The sequence below is a fragment of the Apus apus genome, chromosome 12 (genome assembly GCF_020740795.1).
Source record: "Apus apus isolate bApuApu2 chromosome 12, bApuApu2.pri.cur, whole genome shotgun sequence".
NCBI lineage: Eukaryota > Metazoa > Chordata > Aves > Apodiformes > Apodidae > Apus > Apus apus.
This window is the reverse complement of record NC_067293.1, coordinates 469,578-495,647: the sequence shown is the minus strand read 5'-3', so window position 1 is coordinate 495,647 and position 26,070 is coordinate 469,578. Positions and strand designations below refer to the sequence as shown.

At 53.7% G+C, this 26,070-nt stretch overlaps 1 protein-coding gene across 4 annotated transcripts; it reads right to left on the bottom strand.

Moving 5' to 3' along the window:
- Positions 1–133: 133 nt before the first annotated feature.
- On the bottom strand, positions 134–24,552 carry ENOX2 (ecto-NOX disulfide-thiol exchanger 2). Of its 4 annotated transcripts, none has more exons than XM_051630000.1 (15): positions 24,498–24,552; positions 17,283–17,426; positions 16,653–16,784; positions 15,065–15,220; positions 14,243–14,449; positions 13,378–13,611; positions 12,527–12,739; positions 10,938–11,044; positions 7,692–7,806; positions 7,409–7,590; positions 6,568–6,675; positions 5,741–5,797; positions 4,428–4,536; positions 3,891–3,976; positions 134–2,300 (listed from the first exon to the last, which is right to left on the bottom strand). In XM_051630000.1, the coding sequence occupies exons 3-15, from the start codon at positions 16,747–16,749 to the stop codon at positions 2,169–2,171; spliced, it is 1,803 nt and encodes a 600-aa protein (XP_051485960.1). In that variant the 5' UTR covers positions 16,750–16,784; positions 17,283–17,426; positions 24,498–24,552; the 3' UTR covers positions 134–2,168. The 4 variants fall into 4 exon arrangements, with proteins under 4 accessions (XP_051485960.1, XP_051485958.1, XP_051485959.1 ...); XM_051629998.1 differs by lacking the exons at positions 16,653–16,784; positions 24,498–24,552 and adding exons at positions 18,805–18,889; positions 19,581–20,793; XM_051629999.1 differs by lacking the exon at positions 24,498–24,552 and adding an exon at positions 17,616–18,776.
- Positions 24,553–26,070: the final 1,518 nt, after the last annotated feature.

Below are 26,070 nucleotides of genomic sequence, written 5' to 3'. Positions count from 1 at the left end.
ACTTGCTGGCCCAGTAGGTGAGTGCTCTTGAGACAGTGGAGCCCTGTGCTGGCAGAGGGCTTAGGGCAGAGAACCTCTGCTCTTCTAGGAGGCAAGGGAAGGGAGGTGAGGAAAAAAAGCAGCAGGGCTACGATTTGTGCATTAAAAAGTGTTTATTCCTTACAAATACAATGTTCACCTGCAGTGACACAATGCTTCTTTAGAACCTTCTGCTGCTGCTTCCCGTGTAGCCAACCTTCAGCATCAGGGGCCAGGGGAGCAGGCAGCCTGGAGCCCACGGAGAGGTTCCTCTCACCCATTCCCACCTCCCACAGCCTGGGCAGGGGGCCCAGCTCCAAGAGGCACCCACTGCCAGAGGCAGAGCTGCTCTGGTACCTGCAGCAGCATCCCACCTGCATCCCCAGTGTCCAGGGAGCCCATCTGCAGAAGGGATTTCTCCTGGTGGCAAAGAGCACACAAAGTCTCAGCAATACCTCAGTCCCTCTGGGCCTTGGAAAAGAAAGCCTGGAGATGAGAAGAAGCAGGACCCAGGACTCACCTGGCCCAGACTTGCTTTCACAGCCCAGAGCCATTGCTGGTGGGTCCCATCTCCACTCCCTGCCCTGCCCCACAGGACAACCTCCTGGTTCACCACCAAACTGCCCAGGCCTCTGCCCCTCCTCAGAGGGGCTCTCCAGCCACACCAGCTCCCACAGCTCCATGTTCTCATCCATTACTGATCCTTCAGACTGGCAGCAATGAAGATGCAGTGAGGAGTCCAAGGGCAATGAAGAGAGACTTCAGGGACTTGGGTTGACAAGGAAAGGGATCAGGAGCACAGGTGGTGTTCTCTTCTACCCCTCGACTTGCAGGAATGATGAAGGGATAAGCAGGAAGAGCCAGAAGATCAATACCTGGCTCCAAGCCTGGTGTCACCAGCAGGATTTTGGGCAATGTTGGAGGGATAATGTGCCAATGAGGTCCTTCTGTCTGCTCCACCATGTGCTGAGTACACTGGAGCACATCTGGAATGTCCCTGTACCAACGGGCATAGCACCCCAGCCAGCTGTGGGGGCAGGGGGTGGAGATCCAACAGCAGCAGAGACACAAGGGTTGTTGAGGTGTTAGAAACCACGGAAGCGCCTGAGAACAGTCATGTAGGAACTGGGGCTTCTCCCTCAGGAAAGGTGTTGGGATCAACAGCCCAGCTGAGGAGCATCTCCCCCAAGGCAGGCAGCAGGGGCAGCTGCTGGGCAGTAGGAGAACTGGGATAGTGTTGCAATCACCTGGTGGGGTGGAGGTTCTCCAGAGGGATCCAGACAGGCTGGATCAACAGGCTGGGGCATTTTACATCTTACAGACCTTCTGCAGAGGGTTGGGGAGGAGCCTGGAATTTACTGGGAACAGAAGGAACAGCCTTTGGGAAAATTTAGGAGGAGAAAAGTCTGTGCTGCCTGTAGCACTTCCAGAAGCTTGGTCTCCAAAACAAAGTGGGTGGAAAATCTGGTGGTAAGCCACTACTGAAGCAGAGTCTGGTGCACATGCTCTACCCCACTCAGGTCAGCAGGACATTAAACACCCTGCCCGTGTGAAAATATATTTACAGGCTGACTCTGCAATGCTCAGACCCCAGGGGGCACTGCCAGGAACACACTCCTAGGGACACTGCCTCCATTTTAGCTCACCAGTTAAACCATTAGTAGAGAAAACAGCATGAAAAAGAACCAACTGTTTGGCTCGGAGAACTCTGAGCCATCTAAATCTTCTTCTGTTTGAACATACCTCAATTTTTAGTCATAGAAATGTCTAAAAAAATGCCTCTCTGTTGTTGTTTCAGCAGACAGTCTATGGCTGCTCCTACCAGTGAAAGGAAGGGTCAGGATGAGCTTTGGGCACACCAAACACCACGTTGGCAAAACATCATCAACACGCTGTGCTTAAAAATATCAGACATGGATTTTTTTTCCCAAAATATATTGAACAGCACTTGACTGTTTACAAATAATTGATCAAAATACCTACAGAACTTGACATTTCTCCCAGTGCTGCTCTGGACCTAGTTTCACTCATGCACCATCCCACCCGAGTCCGTGACACGTGCAAGGTGACCAGCAGGAGCAGAGGTAAGAGGCAACCCAGGTCTTCCTGGCATACACATCCCGCTGCTGTTTCCAGCACCAAGTCCCAGCTCAAGTCATTTTCAATCCATCAAAGCCACAAAACTTCCACCTTTTCTCCAGGCTGGCCCCAACCCCACTCAGCTCCTGCCTGAACGTGTTCTGGAGTCGAGTCATGAGAACTTCCACCTCCGCGGTGCAAATCTGTGGGAACAGGAGGAAAATGTCACTGAGAACTCAGACACTTTTGGTCAGGGAAGCTCTGCAGTGACTGACAATATTCAAGCACAAACATTTAATCCTCTTCCTTTCCTGCTTCCAGCAGCCAGGTTCTGCTCCTCCCAACTCCTACCCCACCTCAAGCCCCAAGCCCTGCAACATCCCAAACATCACCCAGCCCCTACAGTGATCCAGGGGGAGACAAAAGCACCAGGATGAATCCAGAACCAATGGGGAAACCTCCCCTCAGGAGACCAGGCACAAAAGGCCAGGGCAAGTCAGAGGCTGGTGTGCTCACCCAAGTGGCAGAGAACAGAAGAGCCTGATGCCCCGCAGGGCAAGGGTGCACTTGGCACAGGGCCCTTCTGCTGAGCTGACTGCAGGAACCTCCAGCAGCCCCTTCCAGGCACAGGAGTGATAGGATGGCACTTCTTTAGGAGGTCCAAAAGAAAATAAAGGCAGCTGTTTGCCTCGTAGACAAATTCAGAAGAAGAATAAAACAAATAATCAGCTGTGACTTTAAAGGGCTGGAGGGAGCCTGGAAAACACAGGCCAGTGAGCTGTGCTTCCGCAGAACTGGGCAGATCAAACACTGAGTGATAAACAAAAGCAGCTGAAAGGTCCAGACAACTCCCATGCTGGTCAGGCCCTGCTCCTGGGACATCCTAAGGAAGACAACTGAAGGATGGTGCAGCAGAAGAGCGAGATGAAACTTCTTGAACCTCCCAAAGCCTCTGCACAGTCCCTCCCCAGTTGTCCTGCAGAGGAGCCTGCAGCCAGAGACACCCAGATACGGAGCAGAACAGCAGCTTCCTGGTGCTCTAGGGAAAATGCAGGATCACAGCTCCTGGTACTGCCCTTCTGGACCCCAGGACTCAACCCTCCCCTCCACACCAGCCCCTGAAGCAGGGACTGGGGGGCAGAGCTGCTGCTTCCCTCGTGTGAGGCCCTTGCACTGCACCCTCCTGAAAAGGACCTCACAGACAGTATCAAAACAGACAGAAAAGGCCCAGTGAAGGGCTACAAGTTCAGAAATACAGAAGAACTTTGCTCAGAGACACAAAAACAGTAAGACTGGTTGGTCAGTTTAGAAAGAATATACACAAACAATGTCATGGCAGATCCTACAGATAATAAATAGCATGCAAGGGGTGGGTTGTTTGCTCCTTCCTCAGAGGTCAAAAGGATGAGAGAAACCAAAGGCAACAAACTCAAAGAGTAAACAAAAATACATTTTGGATGGAAGTTCTAAAGATGGAATTCACTGCTCCAAAACAGAGCTACAGTCAAAGGGCTTCCTGAGGTCTGAGCAGGATGGGCACACAACCACCTGCAGTGAGGACACAGCCCCCAGCTCTGGGTGTGGGTCCATGTGGGGCTGCACGAGGAGCTGGGGAGCCCTGAGCAACCTGGTCCAGTGAGAGATCTGGTGAGCCAGTCTGTGATGCCAGGAGAGGGTCCCCTGCCCTCGGCCTCTTCCAGCACAGCATTCCCACCAACACAGGGCAGGGCACGGGGAGGGGGTGCAGCTCACACAGACCCCAGCAGGGCAGGGGGAGGGGGGTGTTCACCTACTTTGCTGTCCAGGCGCTGCAGGTAGGAGCAGATGTACTCGATGCTGGCTCCAAAGGGGTGCACGTGCAGGAAGGTTGAAATTATTCCTGGGAAAAGGAACAGCACAAACTCACCCTCCGGAGCCAGCCGGGAATGCTGGCGCTGGTTCTGCAGGCACAGCCCAGGGGGGTCCAACGGGCATTTTGGGTTAAGTACAGTGAGGTTTGGCAGACAGACTGCAAAGGAAACAACTAACCAGTGCAGCTGGTTAGTGCTTAAACCAGGCCGAGGTTATCACACCCTCGAGCCGTGACTCGAGGCTGGAGCCCAGAGGAGCTCACTCTGCAGGATGTGCTGCCCTGCAGTGCCACAGCACACAGGCCCAGCTCCACCTCTGCTTCTCACTGGGGGCTGCACAAGAGCCACAGACCTGGGGAGACCCCAGCCCAGCCAACCTAGAGCCTTTCCTTGGCTCCAGGACTCCCACCTGCACCCTGGAAGTCAGCCCCCCTCAGTTCAGGCCCCCAGCACCCTCACCAGGCTCATCCCAGAACTCACCAACCAGCAGGACTTCTCGCTCAGACCTCACAGGACTGCTGCTCAGCACCTTCTCAGCTGGACACTCCTTCTCCTGGCTGCAGGCACAAGCTCTGGCTGCACTGCTCTCCTGCAGGGAAACCACAGGGCCTGTTCCACACCCCAGCAGGGCTCTGTCCTGGGTTCAGCACCATCCAGCACAGATCAACAAAGCAGCAGCTCCCTCAGACTCAACAGCCTGTATTTGTGTCTTCCTGCCTCTGCCAGTCATGGCACTCCTGGCACTGCTCTTACCTGCTGTTCATTTTGCAAAATGCTCCCAACACAGCCCAGCCACACTCATGCTGCTGTGTCTGAGTGAGCAAGCTGGGTTAAAAGCCCAGGAAGTTAAGCAAGACGCCACAAGACACGCTTTACCAGCCCTGTCCACTGGCACAATATCTGCTGGAAAAGGGCATTATTTTAAATAATAAAAGAAAAAAAAACAGACTAGAAATAAAACCTTACAGTGACCAATGCAGCTGCAGATATTTATTTTTCAGATGCCTAAAGGGAAGCAACGTGATGAACCAAGTGCACAGAGGCTGCAAAGGGGTTGGGATCAGCTTGTCCTTGACTTCAGTTTTTGGTACTGAATTAAAACAGAATTTTGCACAGTTTATCATGCCCAAAATAAAGATAAGAATGCCAGTCATGCAAGATTCTGGCGGGTGCACTGAAAGCAGGACATTCCTTTATTCCTCAGTTTTATGTGGAATTCCAGTGGTCTGAGAGGTACAGACAGCTCTAACTGGAAAGGGCTCAGGCACTAGTGCAAGGGATGGGACTTGGGCCAGGAACAAAGATAGAACTGACCAGTCCCTTGGGTTTGCTCAGCTCCTCCTGCCAGCTCAATTCCCAACGGGACAGGACTGAAACTGCAGTCCTGGCCCAGGCAGGCTGTGATTTGCCTCTGCAGGGAAAACCAGCCTGCAGTGTGGGAAGGAGCTGGCTCCAGGCTGCCCCAGGGTCTGCAGGGCAGCGCGACCCTGGACACACGCTCCTGCTCCCCCTTGGAGGCCCCCCAGACGTTCTGGGAAGCTGCTGAAATAACAGGGCAACACATTCTCTTGCACATCAAACCCCACTTCTGCACCACAGTGTTGCAAGGATCTACTGCTCTTCCAGCCAGAAGCTGCCAGCACTGGGTAACCTGGTGATGTCAGTGCAGGCAGGAGCAGCCTGTGTCACCACCCACACCCCCCAGGGCAACCCCACGGGAAGCAGCTGCTCACTGCACTTCCCTCACTGAGATCTTCTGACTATGGAGGCAGAAAATACACTCTTGGACTTACATTCCCTTGACAATCACTTGCATCTCTCTCCTTGTCCTCTTCATCTGCCATACTTTGCTACAAGCAGGTAAAGAAAAGGAAAGATTATTGACAACAGCCCCTTATCCCTGGTCTTTGATACCAGGCACTGAGAATTCCTGGGATACAAAAGCCACTTTTTGTCACTACAAAGACATTTATCATCTTTCCCAGCTCGTGGCACAAAAAGGTGGGGCCAAAGACTGCAAATCTGAGACAAGATCTGGCTCTTTGGTCCTCAGTGAGGAGTGCTTTGGTTCTTGTCCATCCTGGACCAGAGTGTCTGTGCTACAGAAGAGAGGGCCAAGCAAGTCCAGGCTCATGCATGAGTCCAGAACCAAGACTGGATCACACCTGAGAAGAAACACTACACACTTCTGTTGAGAATAAATCCAGCCAGCAAGGGAATATTTTAACACAGACAAAAGCTTTCAATCCAGTCATGTTTTGTGGAGGACAGATCAAAACACAACCCTGACATGCAAACCTAAAAATAAATGTGTGATAATTAAGACAGTTGATTTTTTTTCTTATCTTTTAAAGCTCAAGATGCAGAAAAATACCACTGTCTACTATCAAGTGAAAGCTAATACTGTATTTCTAGAGCTGCCTATGCTGACTGTCCCACTGGTACATGCAGCAATCAGCAAGTTCACTCCTCAGCTGCATCCTCCAGTTGGGCAGGTCATTTTTTCTGGCTTTCCTAATCCCAGGCCAGGCATCTTCTGTGCTCTGATTTCATGATGGGCCATGAAATCCAAGGACTGGATTTACTGCTGAGAATAAGGAAGCCCTGGGATGGCACATACCTGCTCCTTCAGGTTTTCTAATAATGTTTCCAATTTTAATTTGTCTTCTTTCACTTTTTCTAGCTCAGCTTCTCTCTTTTTGTATTCATCTTGTACTTTCAAAAGGTGCTGGAAGAGAAGAGGGAAACTTAGTTCTTAACCTGATGGCTGAAAGAATACAAAAGGAGTAAGGGTTTTTCCATGCAGACCAAAGAGATAATATTCAGAGCAATTAAAAGGTTAAGTCTAAACAAGAAGAAAAATTTTCTTCAATGTGCCTTAGAAATGCCTTTGTCTATCAGCACACAAAGCAAGAAATGATTTTGTCAACATAGGGCAGTAATTCCATCATCAACAAACCTTCACTGCCCCCAAAATCAAGCACGTGCTGTGCCTTGGGGACCTGCCCCCTGCTAGAACTAACTCCTCCTCTCCTCCAGGCTGGTTCATGCTATGGCCATGAACATGGCAAAGAGCAGCATGGAAACAAATGCCCTGGGGAAGTCACCTTAAAGCCCTCCTAGATCTCTAGCCCCACGTTAATACAGAGGTGCCTTGCAATTGAAGGGCATACTCTGGAAGGGCTGCTAGGTAAGGAGATTTGCACTGTGATTTGCACAATTCTACATTGCAGAAAAATGCCATGACTGCTCCCCACCAGCCCAGGGGTGCAGGATGCTCCCAACAAGCCTCACAGCAAGCTGGGCACTCCCCTGACCAGCAAAGCTAAGGAGAAAGTTGCTCCCATTTGCCAGTTTTGATCCCACAGAAAAGCACGATGTCTTTGCTTGTCCTTGTGTTCCACATCCCACCCTCTCTGTCCCTGCAGCAGAGCTGCAGTTATCCAAGAGCCCGGGCCCACCTTCTGCATCCCCTGCAGAGCCTGCTGGAGAAGCTTCATCTGCTGCCCCTTGGTGGTGTCCTCGTCCCTGCTGGCCTTGCCCTGCTCCTGCTTCAGCAGCTCCACCTCATTGCGGTAGGCGTCCAGCTGCCAGCGCAGGCTGTCGTTCTCCTCCTTCAGCGCCTCCACCTGGGACACCAGGGCTGCACAACAGGCCAGGAGGGCTCAACACTCAGAGAACAAGCAGCCCCTGGGTGCCTTCCCCCCGGACACGGTTGCTCTGAGCTGGAAAAAGGGATTGTACCTGATTCTTCAGTTTCTTTCATCTCTGATGGGTCTTCTATTTCCTCATCAGACATCTCCATCTCCTCCTCTCTCCGGATCCCCATCAGCTCGTCGTTATGGATGTTACGGATTTCCTGAGGCCCAGAAAGCAGAGGGGGTTTTAAAGAGGGATGACAAGGAACAGACTGGTTGGATAACAAGATGCTGAGATGTAAGCCTGCAAAATGCAACTCCATGATACAAGAGAGTGACATGATACAAGAAACCCTGGCACAGCCTATTAGATGGAGAGGACCTGGCAAGAGTCAGGCTGTCAGTGCTGCTGCCATCATTGCCTGGGCCATCACTTGGCACTGCAGGTACCTGCAGCCCCCTGGGCTCTCTGGCAGGGCAGAGGGCTGCATGGATATCCCTGGAACAGGGACACGTCTCTAAGTGACCCCTCAAGGCTGGCCAATCCCACCTGTTCCTCCAGAGAAGGTCCCCTGTCCCATCCAGCTGGCACTGGGCAGAGGGAGAGCTCTGGAAGGCAGGGAAACCCCTGGCTCAGCCTCCCCATCCCTCTGCAGAGCAGGACAAGCAACACTCAGAAACCAACAGTCCCACTCAAGGAGATGGAGATGTCAGGAATACTCACTAGAGCCACACACCCACACCCCAGGGCAATTTACCACAGCTCCACTGGGATTACATGGCCCAGAAACAGCCCCAGGAGAGAAGATACAGAAGATTTGCTTATGAAACAGAATTAACATTCAGCACTTTGTAGACTTCAGTCTAGTGGCCTGAAACTTGTCAGCACTGAGCACTTGTCCACCAAGAGCAGCCAACAGGGAAAACAACTGTGCTTTCAGCTGGGGCAACTGGGCACCTTGGGGACAGCAAGGGGAAAAGGGCAGGAAGGAGGCAGATCTGGGGGTGATGGGCAGCACTGCCTTCACTCCCAGAGCCCCTGCTGCCTGCCCAGAGACCACCCATAAAACAGCAGCTGGGCTGGAGAGGAAAAAACATCAGAGAAGCCAAACCCTTGAGCGAGGCCCCGTCCACACCAGGGAAGGTGCTGGGGCAGCTCCCACAGCCTGGTGCTTCACCAGGTCTCAAGTTTCCATGGCTTCTCACCAAGCTGCCTGCACCAGCAGGGAAACCTCCTGAAGTCACCAGATAAAAAGAAAACCCTGCCCAGCCTCAGTACCCAGCACGTACCCACTCCCTGAGCTGCCCACTGGGATTTCCTCCGATGCCATGACCCACAGGATTGAATTCTGCCAAAAAATAAATTCTGTACCAAAAAGATGCATCTTGCAGGTCCACCTTCCTTTCAGAGGAGACCCTAAGCTGGGGAAGCCCAGCAGCAAGAACTCCTGGGAGAGACCTCACCAGTGGGTTCACAACCTCTTCCCACCGGGAGAACTTACCTTGGAACAAAAGACAGCTCCAAATGGAGAGAGTGCTCCCACCCCAGTCATAGCAAGCAACCTCAGCAAGCAGGGAAGAACAGGAACAGCAGGGCTCAGAGCAGAGGCATGGTCTGAATCAAGAGTTTCCACCTGGTTTATCAGGTATAACACAAACCCAAAGCTCCTCCTTTAACTACAATGAAAGGTTTGACTCGATGGGATTTGGGAAGAAATCCCAAAGTGGTCTCACAGGGAGGGCACTGAGTGCAATCCACAACTGGGAGCCAAAAAGCTCATCTTCCAGAGGATCACTGGGCAACATTAGACAAGTACTTTGTCAGCTGGTGCCCCCATCCCAAGAGGGAACATTCCCTCCTGGCTGCACAGGGCTCTGAAGAGCCACATGAGGTCCAGCCTTCAGCACCTTGGCTTCCCAGGCCCGGGAACCAAAACAAAGGAAGATGGAAATCCAAAGCTACCAGGCAGGGCAGGATTTCTCACCCAAACCTGACTAACCCACGTGTGTGTGGACAAGACCCTCCCAGCTGTTGGCACATCTGTGCTGAGAACACCACCCATGCCAAACACCCAGCTCCTGCCCAGCCCCTGGGACAGCTGCCATCAGACACATCCCGACTGGCATTCCCAGCACAGTCTCCATTTCTGACATGAATGACAAGATCAGCTCAGAGCTGCTCAAGTTCCTGCAGCAAACACAGTATTTCTGAACACAGCAGTGGCCCCTGGACTGGGATAAAATGCATTTTTCCCAGCTCTTCTCTGTACTTCAGATCTGAGTCCTGCTACTTCAGAGAGGCCTTTATTGACAGTGGTATCAACTGAGTCAAGCTCCACCCCACTCTAAAAGCTTAATGACCAAGAAAAACACAATGTCTTGCTCTCTCCTCCAAAAGCATTCATAGCCCAGGGGGACAACACTTCTGCTACTTGGAGCACTGACTTATCTAGGGAAGGGAGACAGAAGGGGGACTCCAGGGGAGACAAACCCTGAGCAGGACACCCACCATGGGGTTCTTCCACCACTCCTGGCAGCCCTCCACATCCTCAGGAGCACAGCTGTCTCCTCCCTCCTCCTCAGGCCAGACAGACATCAAGGTAGGCTCTGCTGCCAGAGGCAGCCAAGCAGTGGGATGTCCCTACTACACCAGTGACAGAGGGCAGCAAATACTCCACCACAGATCCCAGGACAAAGGTCTCCCAAACCATCCCGTTCCCAGCCTCTCTTCACCTTAGCCTTATCTTTTCTGACATTGTGCCTGACTCCACCAAGATTTGAAAGGATCAGATGAGGGACTGGGAGCTATCCTTCCTCTTGCAGGAGGAGCAGTGAGAGCCACCTGCCTTCTTCCACCAACCCCATCCTTGTCACCCCCTTCAAACCCTGTGTTTCACTTGCAATGTGGCTGCATGGGATAAATACAGAAATATGAGGACATCCTCCCTCATGTTTTCCAGACTGTCCAGCCACAGTTATTTCCACCTCTCAAGCCTGTCAATAAAAATGTGACAGAACAGATCTCTGATGATGATGATGAGGGTTTGTTTGTTTTTTTTTTAAACACCTCTCCACAGACCCCTCATGTTCTAACATTAAAGCCAGCAGAAAATGTATCAATAATTATTGTTACTGTGCACAGCTTCAGTCAACATGCAGACCTCAATGTATTGCCACTAATGACACAAATACCCAGAGAGAATTAATTACCTGTAACGCAAGGGACGACTGAGCAATTCCCACCTTACACTGTGAATTAAGGTGTTATCCACGCGAGCATTGTGCAAACTTAACATCAAAATCCTGACAAGAGACTGTGCTGGAGGATCTAACACAAAAGAAAGTTACCAACCTCTGCTTGTTTGCACCACACGCTGATGTTCTTACGCTGAGCTTTCGTGAAATGGTCCCAAGCCTTTTGTTTGGAGGCAGAATGGTACACGGCCACTATCTGCTCGACTGTAGGATCAAATCAGCAGGCAAACCAGGCCAGAGTATCATCCAGAGAGGGCGAACAAGAGGAGTAAAGGAGTAAAAAAGTGGAATCAGGCAGGTGGTTTGGCTAACCTTTTCCTACAACACTGCACTGTGCTGAAGCTATGCTCAGGAAAGGGACCCTGTGCCTGGAAAGAAAAGCGTGGACTCCCCCAGGCAGTGCCCAAGAGCGCAGCAGAGGGGCTGGAAAACACCAGGACATGCTGCCCTGCCTGCTGGTGTGAGGGTACACCCAGGGGTCTTTGGATGGGGAGGTACAAGGGTGGGAGCTGGCTCTTGGGATGCTCCCCTGCCCACGGGAGCAGCCCCAGGGGCAGTGCTGCAGCCTCAGCACCACCGCTCCCCTTCCCGGCCAACTGGGCAATCAGGATTCCAGCATCAGCCACCAACTCCTTCTGCTCCTGGGGTTTATTCCTTCTGAAGGATTTGCCTAGAAAACTTGTAGAGTGTTTTTCTGGAAACACAATGTGCCTCTCCTAGGATGAGAGCTCACCCAGCAGCAGAAAGCCTATCTACCTGATTTATTTGTGCTTTCACACTTGAGGTGCTGCAGCAGCCCTTCTTCTAACAGAAGAAAATCAGCCTCTGCAACTTGGAGCACCCCAAGAGTGGCTGAGATCCCAGTGGGTGTTCCACAGAGCAGAGCTGCATGCTGCTCTCTACTGCTGCTCACTCTGCAGGGCTCACTGCATTGCCCCTGGACCATGTGTCCACATCTTTTACCACAAACAGAATTAAAAACAAAACAAAAATATAATAATCAAATATCAAACAAACAACAGCCAAAATGATTTAATATAAACCCAAAAGTTAAGAATGTTCACAACCTAGCCAAAGGGCTCAAGGAGGCTTAGTAAAGTTGTGCAGAGGGTAGTCTGAAGGGTACTCTGAAAGGTACTCTTAAAAAAAAAAAGAGTGAAGACTTGCTAAAGAATGGATGTGTAACATCCATTAGGTGTCCATTATGGATGTATCCTAAGATGGCCCACACCTCTCCCTTGGTTTCACGGTTCAATAAAGGCCTGGGGTTTGAAAGACCCAGGTTGGAAATGCTGTTCTGCACTAGGTTTTCAGGTGTGACTGAGACCAGGGCGTTGGGAACACTCTGCTGCATCCTACCTTTGGTGAACAAATCCTGCACACTTCGCTGAGGCACCAGATTCCCAGAACTTACCTTGTCTGTGCACAGAAGAGGAGTTGAAATGATGACAGAACTACTAATAGATGATAATTAAAAGAGGAAACAAATTAAGCATTCACTCTCTCCTCCCTTCAGATGTAAACCCTTACTGCAATAAAAAGTATCACAAGAAACTTTGATCTATGCTTATAAACTAACTGCAGTTGCACAGAAGCGATTGCCACTTCTGATGTGGCCTTTTCAGACTCCAGGAATTAAGCACCTTCCCTACAACAACAGACAAGCAGGGTGCAAACACTACTCACACTGAACCAGAATCCCTGAGAGAGCAAGTTTGAACTTGTCTTTAGCTTCTTCCATCTCTTTCTCATGAGCTGCCTTCTCGTTCACCAGCCTGCGAACGTGGCTGTTGGCCGACTGGATCATGGAGTAGAAGTTGTTGGCAGTCCTCCTGTTCACCTCTCCACGCTCAATCCATGTCAGCAAGGTCTGTATGGCCTCCAAGAACTTTGTTTCATCTGCAGCAAGGACAGACAGCTTTACACCACAGCAGCACAGAGTGGCCAACACAGCTTTCAGGCCCCTTCCCCTGGCACTGCTGGCCTGCTCTCTCTTTAAGGTCAACTGACTTCAGGCTAATAACTATTCTTGAAATCATGGCATTATCTGGATACAAGGCTTCTACAGGAAGGCAAGTCTAACATCAAGCTGATGGAGCAAACCATCTGTTGAGGTGCAACAAGAGGAGGACTAACTGCTAGAAACCTACAGGCAAACTTCACGTGCCAATTCTAACGAAGAAATAAAATGTCTCTTTGATGAAGTGAAATATCCTCCAGCTCCAAAAGAATCAGGCCACATGCAGGGCTTAGAGTTCAAGAAGGCCTGAGGACTTACACTAGTCCTCTGAACGTGAACAAAAATGGTTTGGAAGATCCAGTTGTACTCAAGTATGGGTTTGCTTTTCCTAAGAGACACTTTGAAGAAGCGATGCCCAGGGGAGCTGCCGCGCGGAGCTGAGGGCTCAGGCGGAACGGGCTCTGCCAGCTCTGGAGGGCACCATCACCTCCGTTCAGCAAGAGGACAACTGCAGAACACAAACACCCTCGTCCCAGCACCTGCACAGAGGGTGGCCAGGCCCTCAGACTCCCCTCACCTTTCAGCTTCTCAGCGACCACGCTGCCCTCGTGGTCAGAGTAGTGCACGACGGGCGGCGGGGAGGGCGGGCGGAACCGCTCCTCCTCCAGGCGCCGCCGGTGCCGCTCCTCCCGCGCCAGCATCCGCTGCTTGCACTCCCACTCGTACAGGTCATCCCGGGCCTGGGCAAAGTCCACGTGCAGGCGTCCCGTGTCCTTCTTGTCCGTGCTGGAGCCCAGCCTGATGCGGTAGCCTGGCAGGGAGGGCACCCGGGTGAGGCTGGGCAGGTGATCCCCCTTGGGCACAGTCACCCCCCAGCCCTGCCCCCTGCCCACCAGAGCCCCCGAGCAGAGGAGTTCATGAGGAGTTCAGCTCATAGGGAGTGAAGCTGCAGCAGGAAACACTGCCAGGGGGTTGCTGCTATCTGCCTGTGCTTTGCAGATGCTGGGCGAGATCCTACCTGGGCTCCTCCTCCTCTGGACACCAGCAGGTGCTGGGTCCCAAACAGCTGCACTAGGGAAGAGCCTCTCGGGCTGGGGGACTGAGCACAGCTGCTCACAGAGGGAAGGCAGTGGGACCCTTCAGCATCATCTACAGAATCTGCTGGACATTTATCCAGGTGAGAGAGGGATGGACTCTATTCCATCCCAGTATTTTGCAGAGGTTTGCAGCACTCAAGATATCAGAGCACTGCTCTCTCTCCTATCAGGAGCCGTTTTCATGAATTTAAGCAGAAATGCAATAGCAGCAGGAAAGGAGGCAAACTGACACAATACCAGACAAATCCTCCCATGGCAACGAAGCCAACCAGGATAACTGTAAAGAGGTCTCTACATCTCTGCCCCAGAATTTCAAGCTGCCACCTGAGACAGACAGACACCTACCAGAGAGATAAAGGGCCTTGTCCACCATGAACTCCTCAGCAAAGCGGATGTGGCAGAAGTTCTTCTTGCTCTTGCGAATAGCAATGACCTCCCCACACTGCTCAAACACCTCCATGATGATCTGCTCTGTCCCGTTCTCTGGCAGCCCTCCAACAAACACTGTCTTGCACCCTGGGGGCCTCTCTCTTGTTGCTGGAGGGGGAAGATCTGAAGAGAGAGAAAGTGACCAGGTCAGCTTTGGGTTTGTCAGCACACGTTCCCTTCATCTGCCCCCTTTCCTGAGTGACAATCATACCCTCCTGGCTTCTAAGAATAAAGATTCCTGATTCTTCTAAGAATAAGAATGTCAAGCCTTATTCCTCATAAAGTTTTCTGTCTTGCTTCCAACTGCTTTTACCCTCCTTTCATCACATTCTGCAAAACCCAGATCACAGACCAAGCACAGACCATGCTGGCTGACCCGGTCCCCTGCCCTCCAAGCGCTCACTGTGCTCCTCCAAAGCCTTAGAGGATACATGCAGGAATCACACCATGAAGATTAAGGGTTCAAATACCCAGGGACTAGAATGTGTTCTTCCTTTCTTCCCCAGTTCTTACCAATCCAACAACCAAAAAGGCTATTTACTGAAATGGCAAACATGCAGTGACAAGAACTGGCTTTTCCTACTGCCCTGTCACCTGCTTGCCACCATCTACAGTGACTCACCCCAAAGCAATGTAATGGCTCTTCTCTCACTTTTAAAATAAAATCTACATATAGACACTCAGGTCCATGTGTTCCTATACAGACACAGACAGGAGGGAACAGAAATAGCCAGTTACGTGGGTTGGGTGGGAAGAGGGTGCAGCTCTTGCAGTGAATGATCTCCTTCACAGCAGGCATGTCCGGAGGGGTGGGAGGTGGGACTATTCCCAAGCCTGGCATCATGGGGTTGATGGGAGGGATTCCAGTCATCATCCCAAGAGCAGGATCAAAATCTAAATGGGAAGAGAGCACAGGAGTCAGGCAGTGTGTTGGTCTCAGACAGTAACTGCTTTTTCAGACAGCAAATGGGAGTCCTGCCCCACACGGGCCAGTGAAACTCAGCTGAATAAACAGGGAGGAACATCACAAGAGAACTCACCAGAAACACAGAATTTTTTTCCCTTTAAAAAAAAAAAATTAAAATAAAATAAGACTTTTAAAAAACTATCTCATTGTTGATTGCCTCAGCCAAACAGGTTTTCTCTGTTCAAATAAACTACCTCCTTTTCCACTCTGCAGACACCACCTCTTTCCCAGTAAGGTTTATGCACATAAAGAAACCTGTGGAAGATGGAAACAGTGTAAAACCTAACCCAGTCTGGTTAAATAGTCTAGCAGGGCTGGCAGTTTGGGACACAGAGTTAAGGGCATCACCTTGCAAATTAGACAAGTGCACCAATTTCAGCAGCTAAGAATGTGCCAGAATAATTTGGGGTGAAAGGCACAGAAGCACCTAAACATCTCACCTGGTCCTAGGTTTCAGTTAGCACTTTGGTCATTTCTAAGATAAAGCAGGTGCTCTAAAGGTGCTCTGCAGGGAAAGCTGTGACAGCCTGTTTTAGCAAGGCTGGCAGTAGCTGATGGAGGGAAAGGTGCTGAGCACTCCTACAGCACCTCAGAACCACCTGCTTCACTTCCTCTGCAGGAACATAAAAGGGCCACCAGCTGCACAGCAAACGACCTGCTCTGTGCCACAGGGGCAGGAACAGGACTGCAAGTGCTGCCAACACAGATGCTGCCTCCCCAGGTGAGCAGGCAATCACTCAGGCAGGAGACAGCATCCTCCTCAAGCACTGAGTGCACTGAAGCTCTGAAACAGTCATTTCATCTCAGGATTTGGATGCACAGGCTTCCTGCACTGCTGAGAAGCCAGGTACAGCACAGCTCTGTTCCTACAGGAGCTCTCTAACAAATCCTGGATGGGATGACTCACCCATGCATAACCAGGCAGCAAGGTGGTCATTCCTGCAGCAGAAACCTCCATTGATTTCTGCCATATCCATTTTACTGCCCCATTGCTTTCCTCTTTATCCCCCTCCCACTCTTCCTATGACAGTTCCAGTCCAGCTTAGAATGACATGTGACTGGATGTCACTGGTTTCCTGAGCTCTGTGTGGGACTCCCCTGCTTGGCCACTGCAGCATGTCTGGAGGTAGCCCACAATAACCACTGTTTACACCAAAACCACGTGTTCTCATCTTCACTGAGATCAGTTTTAAAACACTGGCCTCTACACAGATCACTCACACACAGGAATGCATGTCAAACCCAGCTCATTAATGCTGATTGTATATGGCAGGCATTTATCTGGCCTAACTGAAATAGGTTCTTCCCAAGGACATGGTGGAAAGCAAAGGTGGGCAGAGCCCAGGTGAGGTCCCATACCAGGCAGAAGGGGCTGTCCTGTCATCCCCATGGGAGCCATTCCCAGGTTGTTCATGGCAGTGGCCCAGGCTGTGGGGTCTGACATTGGCAAGCCCATCGGAATGGAGTCGAGGCTTAGGGTCCTGCCACCACCTGCTGAGAGGAAAACAGGGATGAGCAGCTTGGGCATTGTCCTGGTTTGAGCCTCAGCTCTTCTGCAGGGCACACACAGGTGGTCAGGCCCTGGCACAGGCTGCCCAGGGCAGGGGTGGAGTCCCCATCCCTGGAGGGGTGCAAACACCATGTGGACGTGGCACTTCAGGACATGGTTGGGTTGGCATGGGGGGGTTGGGCTAACAGTTGGGCTTGATGGCCTTAGAGGTCTCATTCAACCTTAATGATTCTATGAAAAAAAAATCCTAGCTCCTTCAGGCTGATCAGCCTTATTATGCTTTTCACCACAGTCATGATGTTAATATTGAGATATTGGACAATATGGTCCAACTGAGAATTGGACAGTATTGAGATTTTGCCCAATTAGACAAAAAGGATAAATCTATTGGGACAGGCAGAGAGACTCCACAAATAACACCACAGAAGCTGCTTTTGCTTTGCACAGGAGCAGCAGTGAGCACCCACCCACAGCCCCACCTGCAGGGAGGTTTGCTCTCCTCCTCTTCTTGCCCAGCTCCCTCCCATCCTCGCCAGGGCTGCCCGGCCCCCGCGGGCCAGCACTGCTGCTGAGCTGCAGGGATTTGCTGCTGCTGGCAGGATCCAAGGACAGAGGGTTTAAGCCTAAGGGAGAAAAAAACACCCAGTGACTTCCTTTCAATTGGCTTCCAATGCTCCAGGATCACAGTAATAAGAGAAATGCCCAGTCCTAGGGAGAAGCCCCCACAGGAACTGTGCCTCCCCTGCACCATCCCCATCTCTTACTGACAACACTTTAAAATACCCCTCATAAACATTAATTCCAACACCCACACAAACCCAACTGCTTGATCCTGTAAACCAGGGCTGCAGCTCCCCTCTGGTGTTCAGTATTTCATGCCTGGAAATTCAGAGGGCAAATTTTTACTTCTTTTTTTTTTTTTTCTATTTCATCCAGTCCAGGAATACATTTTTAATAGTTACTTAAGTTTCATCCAACTTGTCATCAGTTATTAATTCACCTGGAATTATTTACTAGCAAAAAGACAAGGCTATTCAAAAACATAGGGTGCTATGGCAATTTTTATTCAAGGAGCCTGGCAAGCAGTTGCCCAGCTTCATAGCCCAGGAAGGGTGCTCTGCCCTGCACAGCCCCGAGGAGGGGAGCTCACAGACCCAGCTGGCCAGACCAAACTCCTCCTCATCCCAGTGATGGATCCACTATCAGAGCCCAGACAAGCTTCTCCATCCTCAGGGCTCAAAAAAAAGCCCACAACTAATTGTACAGATTTGAACCAAAGAGAATTGAAGAAAGTTTGTTTTGCAGCTTCCAGGGTATTTCCTAATTCAAGATATTCAGCCATTCCAGAGCAACTCTGTGCTAAACCACCTTTCAGACAATCACCCTCCATGGATCTGTGGTGGACAAGCTGCAGGGGATGCTCCATTAACCACATTTATGTGCCAGCAGGAAGCAGTCCCAGCCATTCCCAGCTCTCCAAACTGGTCTGTTTCTTAAAACTACAGGTAACGGGGAGAAAGTACTTTGTAAACAATTCCAAATTACCAGAGACTTCATTCATCAGTATGTCACTAACTACAGCAGGTTTTAGAGGGGTGCACTGCCCTTTACTGAGCACCAAGCTCATTATTCCACCTTCTGTCCTATTCAGCACTTGCAAGGACACAAGACTGAAGGGAAATTAAAATACCCAGCCTAATTTATCTTTCAGCAAACTCATGCTGAACAGTCAATGAAAAAACAGAAACCACACCAAATAAACACTTTTGTGGGCCCATCTAAAGTGACAGAAACAGCTACATGTCTGCCAAGATATGCCCGTGTTCGGGGGGGGGACACAATCAGCAGAACCACAGGAGCACCAAAGCTGACAATGCTGCCCTCTTCACAGAATCACCTTGGTTGGAAAAGACCTCAAAGATCAACCTAACACTGACAAGTCCCTCGCTGAGCCATGTCCCTCAGTACCCCAACAGGCCAAGGCACTGGCACCCACCCCACCTGCAGACACGGGCAGCGCCGCGCCCGCTGTGCTGGAGGCTCCCGCTTCCCAGAACTCCTTCACAAACACTGTTGCTGTGTACAGCTGTAAATAGACAGGAGAGTGGATACAGAGCGCCTGGGGGGGCTCCTCCCTGAGCTGCTGAAAGGTGAGAATGCCAGAAGAAGCCAAAAAAATAAGTACTGTTCAGCTGGCAACAACAATAGTCACGGCCGGCGGCGCGATGCCTCAAACAGCCCCGGGCAGAACATCCCTGGGCAGGAGGGCTCAGGGAAAACACACTTTGAGGGCAGCAGGTTAAAAATAGAGTGAGGCTGAGGGCAAAGGAACAGGGAGAGCAGAAAAGGATCAATTCTAAGGTTGATTTATTACCCAGCTGATGGAAAAGTCAACATTAAAGGTGAAAGTCTGTTTTCCACGCTCGGGCAGGGGGAAGGACACGGACCAGCTGTGATCCAGGACACCGGTGCTGCCAGGCCTGACATGGCGAGAGGACACGTGGTGGAGACCCTCAGCATTAACACCACCAGCACAGGAACACACATCACCCCAAAACAACCAACCCTCGGGCACTGGTGTCCCACCCTGGCACAACGGGCTGGCTGGCTGCTCCTCCAGAGGGCATTTTGCAGGCCCAGGAATCTTCAAGATCACCCAAACATGGACAACCTTGAGCCAGCCACCAAAACCTTATGCATACCCTTGTGTTTTCCTTGCAAAGAGCACGGCTGTCCCACCAACACACAGAGATGTGGACAAAACCCACCAAAAGCACCTTAAAGACAACCAGAGACATTCCTGGGAGAACTGGCTGTGGTCTTGCTCCAGCCCCTTCATGAGTATCCCACTTCCCAAAAGTTGATTATTTACGGGCTGTCCATTGAAGGTAACCAGATCTGCTCTCCAGCAGAGGCAGCACATGATCCCCAGACGTGAATGCAGCAACGTTTTTTGTGCTGGTACAAACTGATGGTGTCAGATTAATGCCCAAAGGTGACCACACAGTGTGTGACGAAGGTACCCAGCTCCAGGCTCATGGTTTCAGTCACAAGAAGTGGACACCTTGCCTGCTGCTCTCCTGCAGAATGGAGCTCGCTCCTAGAACTAAGCCAAGTCAGAGAGAAGATTTCCAATGCACTTTGGAGTAAGAAACTCCTGGTTATGCCAGATCTCCCCACAAGGGCTAAGTGTCACAGAAAGGAGCCACCTCCACAACCAGGACCTCTGCCGCCGTTTCTGCCAACTGCTGTTCAGCTCGAGTTCCAACCACATCCCACCAGACACCAAGAACACACACAGAAGAAAGCTGGAGCTGCAGGGAAGTTGCTCTCCTGGGTGCAGAGGAGGATGAAAGCTGGCAAGACTGTGAGACACAAGCACTTTTCCTTCACGCTGACCTTAACGAAGCATCCTTGGCTATTCTGGGCGCAGGAAGGAACCACCAGCCCAGGAGCAAGCCTGGGGTGTTACTCAGCTTTACTGGGGCTCTGTGGGGAGCCAGCCAGGGCAGGCAGGAATCAGCAGATTCCAGTTAAGTGCTGGGCAGAAAACAAGGGGGGGAAAGAGAAGAAAATGGGGTTTTCAGTGAGTGTGAGAGGAGCGTCAGCCACACAGGGTTAGCGTGCCCTTCCCCTGCACGCACACCAGCAGGTATCTCCAGGGGTTTTCAGAAGACTGAATTTTTAGGAGCAAGACCCCAGGAGCCACCACAATGCAGTGACAAGATCAGGTTTTAAAAAGCAACTTGGACTAGAAGATTCCTCACTAGGAACACAGAGCAGGGGAAAACAGGGGATGCCTAAAGGTGAGCGGGAAGTGACCATAAGGAGGTCCCCTCAGGCAGCAGCAGATGCCAGGGGTGGTCACCACCCCTGGGAAGGGATGCCAGGGAACATGTGTGGCAGCCCCCTGTCCCAAAGAGCAGTGACAGGGCACAGCCCCGGGGGGGCAGGGGCTGACTGGGGTTCATGCTGGTGCTGTGTATGTTTGTACCCACCACAGCACATGTCTTGAAAGGGCCTGGAGAGAGACGGGAAGATCTCAGTGTTCCAGGCATAAATCAGGGAAAGGGCCTCTCCTCACCGGGTCCCCTGCCAGACCTGGGACAGCACTTCATTTTCCTGCTCCTGCTCACAGAGCTTGGCCATTGCCTTATTGACCAGCAAAAACCTAAGAAAGCAGAAACTGTCCAAGACATGAAAGGAGAATGTACAGATCATTCCTGCTCCTGAACACCCCGGCAACACTTCCACCCAGAGCCCGGGGCTGTGAAAGGCTCCCACCATCACCCAGGAACGGCACCAACGTGCTGCCCCTTCCACACTCTGACACACTCTTCCCTGCTGGGTGCACCAATGCTCCACCAAAGGACCCAGCAGCTCTGCCCATGAGCCTGGCACTGCTTGGGGGGCACCCAGACCAGCTCACCCAGGGCCAGAGGAGGGAACCACACACGGACACCAGCCCTGCTCTGCTGCTGGTTGGACGCACACTTTTATCAACATCCAACTAGTTAATAAAACAGGAACACAGAACTCTCCCCAGTAACTCAGAGGGGAAAAAGAAAACAAACTTAGTAACAGGCACTCTGACACTTTCACATACCTAATTTTAATGGTAATGGTACTTAAAAAGCCCACGTAGATTCTGCCCACTCATCAAGCTTCTCTCTTACCCAGCATCAAGAGGAACTTCAGATATGGGCTGACACAGGCTTTGCTATAAATATGGATTTACCTTCTGCCAACATCGGCAAATACATGAAATAAGAATTGCTCAGCCTGAACAGGGGTCCTTTTGCCTTTGCTGCATGCTTAGAAATGCAATTTAGAAATAAACAGGAAACCAGGACACATTCTGCCACCTGATTACACACTGCTTGCTTCCAGCTCTGAAGAAACCCTTCAGAAGAAACCAAAACACAGAATCTGGTTAGAAAACACGGAGAAAACAGCAGGAAGGGCAAGCAGAGAGGATTCCGAGGTGCTGAGGTTACATTTCCAGGTTTCCCCAGCCTACTTCCCAGGTTCAAAAGCTACTGCTGGGCTGGTGCACTGTCCTACTGCACTCCTGGCTGAAGTGCCGTGGTTGGAGCTCTGTTCTCCACCAGGTTGATCCAGACTGCCTGGGCACACTGGTGGGAGCAGCAGGCTTCCAACAGCCACCTCTGCCAGCCAGGCATGACTCTGGCTGCTAGCACCACCCAGACACCAGGGGAGTGCCTCCCTTTCAACACAAGCAGCCAAAGCACCCACAGCTTTACCTGCGAAGGGCACGAGGAACATGGCAGGATGCTGGGCACATCGCAGGACTCCAGCCAGTTCTGCTGCTCCCAGCCTCTTTCAGAGGCAGAGCCCAGGGCTCAGCTCCCACACCCAGCGCCAGCTCCACGCAAGCCTCTGAGCTTCAGCTCCCAACACAAGAGGCAAGCTGGGTCCTGAGGAGGGTAAAAGCAGCAGGGCTGTGCCCCGTGGGCAGGCAGTGACAGCCCAGGCAGGGTGAGCACAGGCTGGGGCTGGCCAGGGGCAGCTGCACGTGTCACCATCAGTCTCCAGCGCCCGGTGGCAAGAGGCGGGTTCTGGATGTGGGGCCTGGAGGTGGACGAGCAGGAGGAGAAGTGATTAGCAGCCAGGACATGTGCATTACAGGGGATTTCTGACATCCGCGCTCCGAGGCGCTGGCGCGCGCTTAAACCAGCGCGGTCTGAGTGCCTGGCATTAGCTGCCTTTGCACAGGAAGACTAAATTCCAGTCATCCTCGATGGCAAGAGGCACACAGCTCACTCTCCTTGATTCTGGAAGCTTGGACTCCAAAGAAATATTAATTTCAGACAAGCTAATTATTCTTGTTGTGCACAGTAGAAATAAAAGAGCGACAAAGAGTCCCTTCCTGTGACCCTGCCAGCTCAGCGCTCGCAGCACCAAAGGGCTCTGCTGCAGCATCACCCCAAATCACTAAATATCCCATGGAGTGCCTTTAGGCTGCCCACAGGGCTCTATCAAACCACCTTCCCTCTCAAAATAACAGCTAGACATTGTTTTGTGGGGATTTACAGGGGACAAGCAGCTCGTCCTCCACGGCCCAGGGCACAGAGCTGCAGCTCCAGGCCCAGAGGGGACGTGCCCCACCCCAAGCAGCTCATGGGTCACATCCCCCCCCATCCTGCCAACCTCACAGCACGCCCAGAAATACCTGACACTGTGTGACCAGTGCTGAAAAGCTCACATTGCCAGGAACACATTTTTGAAAGGCTAGGAGAAGAAAACTGTCAGGCAAAGGTCACAGACAAACTGCAAAGACTTACTGGGGGGGAAGGAGAAAAGGGGAAAAAGGACAGCCTAAAAGAGGGAAGTCCCAAGAAAAAAATCCAGCAGAGCCTGCAATCAGGATAACTGGAAAATCCTAGTGCAAAGACCGGGACCTATGGTGAGTGCTGCTCCCCAGAGGGAAGCCTTCCAGAGGGGCAGCACCAGCACGAGGACCAGCTGGACACAGGGGAATGTCAGCAGAAAAGTTGGGGATTAGGGGAGAAATCTCACACCATCTTTGGAAGGTGTTCAGAATGCCTCTCCAGCAACACCTTATCTTTGACATTCCTTGGAGATTGAACTTCACCCCTTCCACGAGCTCAAGTCACCCACACCAAAAACATGACCTTAAAGCAGGAAACCTGACCTGACCACGGCTCAGGCTGAGCTTTCAGCAACTAAATGCAGGGGGGGTTTTAATCAGGTGTCACAAAACCCCTCAAACAAAACATTAAGAAACAGAAAAACCAACCAATCTGGCTTCCAGAAAGGAAAAGAGATGAGAGGCTGGAGTCAGAGGGAAGGGCAGCTGCCTGGACAGCCCGACCCCAGCTACCTTGGCTCCTACCCACCACCTCCCAGCTCTGCAGGCAGAAAAACAGCGGCTAATTATTGCAGCTGTGAAAGTGAAGCAGGGAGAGGAAGGGTGTGGAGCAACGAGCAATCTCCCCAAGGACTAACACCTCTGTGTAATCAACATGTGGCACCAAAAGCAGCACTTCCACACAGCGTGACGTGAACCAGCGGGGCCGCACACGCACACACCGCCAGCAGCAGCACTCAGTGCACGAAGGAGCGTCAGCACAACGCCTCGGGAGCCAGTTACGCGTGGGCACCCGCGTCTAGGAATGACAGCCAGGGGCTCTGCGGGAGGGTCGCAGCCGCGGCCACCGGGAGGAGCCCGCCGAGCCCCGGGTGCCGCCCCCGGGCCCAGCGCGGGGGGAACACAGCGGGGCCAGCCCGGCCCGCTCACAGCCCGCGGGGCAGAAGCTGCCGCCCCTTTCCCCCCGCCCCCAGACCCCCCTCCCGGGGCGGCCGCAGCGCCCTGCGCGACGCTCGTTCCGGCCGCTTCTCCCGCCGCGGCCCGTGTCTCCCTCCGTCCTGCACCGCCTCGTCCCGCCCCCGCCCCCGCTCCCCCGCGGCTGCGGCTCAAGGCTGCTACTCAGAGACCTCCCCCGCCGCCGAGGAGGGGCCGCAGCCGCCGGGAAGCGGCCCCCGCGGCCACCCCCGGGCCCTTCACGCGGGTGGGCGCCGGCAACCGACCCCGCCGGGCCCGCACCGCAGCCGCCCCGCTCCCCGCAGCCCCCCCCGGCCGCCGTTCGCCCGCTGCCACGGGGGCTGCCCGGGACATAACCCGGCCCGGAAACCCCCCGGCCCGCACTCACCGCCCGGCCCGGCCCGGCCCCGCACCGCCCCGCGCCGCCCCGCCGGACATCCGGCCCGGCCCGCCAGCGCCCATTGGCTGCCGCCCGCCGGGGGGCGGGGCGCCGCGCGCGGCACGCCGGGATCGCGGCGGTCCCAGCGGGCCCCGGACCCGGCGCTGCGGCCCCGCAGCCCCTCCCCGCAGCCCCCCCGCATCGCAGCCCCTCCCTGCCCCGCAGCCCTTCCCGCCCCGCAGCCCCTCCCGCCCCGCAGCCCTCCCGCCCCGCAGCCCCTCCCTGCCCCGCAGCCCCTCCCGCCCCGCAGCCCCTCCCTGCCCCGCAGCCCCTCCCCGCAACCCTCCTGCCCCGCAGCCCTCCTGCCCCGCAGCCCCTCCCTGCCCCGCAGCCCCTCCCCGCAACCCTCCTGCCCCGCAGCCCCCCCGCATCGCAGCCCTTCCCCGCCCCGCAGCCCCTCCCGCCCCGCAGCCCCTCTCTGCCCCGCAGCCCCTCCCCGCAACCCTCCTGCCCCGCAGCCCTCCTGCCCCGCAGCCCCTCCCTGCCCCGCAGCCCCTCCCCGCAACCCTCCTGCCCCGCAGCCCCTTCCCGCATCGCAGCCCTTCCCTGCCCCGCAGCCCCTTCCCGCATCGCAGCCCCTCCCGCCCCGCAGCCCTCCCTGCCCCGCAGCCCCTCCTGCCCCGCAGCCCCTCCCGCCGCGGTCCATGTCCCCTTCTGACGCCCCGACGGCCCCGCAGCCGCCGCGGGCGATGGGAGCGGAGCAGAGCGGAGCAGGAAGGCGGTTTATTCAGCAGCAGCGGGACACCCGCCGTCTGCCCCGCTTCCCCCGGGGCAGGAGTCACGGAGTCGTCACGGCCGGAGAGGGCACCGAGCCCAACCATCACGTCACCTCGGCCCGGGACGTGCCCGCCCGCGTCCAGCCGCGCTCCCCCGGGCCGTCCCGGGCCCGCAGTCACCGCGCGGCTGGGCCAGCAGCGGGGGCAGGGCACGGGATGGAAGCAGGGCTGGGCTCACCCGGGGAACGGCCGCCGGTCCCTGCCATCCCGGCAGGATCTGGAGGCGCCTCCCTGAGGCGCAGCCCCAGCCTGGAAGCCTCCCAAGGCCGAGGCTTGGGGAGGGAGGAGGTGGCTCCGTGCCGGGGTGCGGAGGCTGGGCCAGGGATGCTCCAGTGCTCTGGTTCCAGCTCTGCCGGGTCCCTCACCTGCACAAGAGCTGGGCAGAAGGGGCTCATCCCACCCAGGCCCCTGCCTGTGTCACTGCCCAAGCCGAGACCCCCACTGGGGACAGGGATGCTGTGGTGTCCTGACGTCCGTGCAGCCAGGCTCCTGCTCCAGCTGCCTCCAGATGTGCAGCCTGCCTGGTCCCGTGCCCAGGCACAGCCAGGGCTGTTCCCAGCAGGGGCACGGGCAGCAGGCTGGGGAACCAGTGAGAGGCCCACGGGCAAAGGACCTCCACCCACCCCGGGTACCCGGCTGGCACGCTCCGTGGGAAGCAGGTTGGAGGGAGCTGGAGGATGGCTGCAGGGACATCAGCTCAGCCAGGACAGGGCAGCTTTGTAAAGCAACAGCCAAGGAGCTCTGAC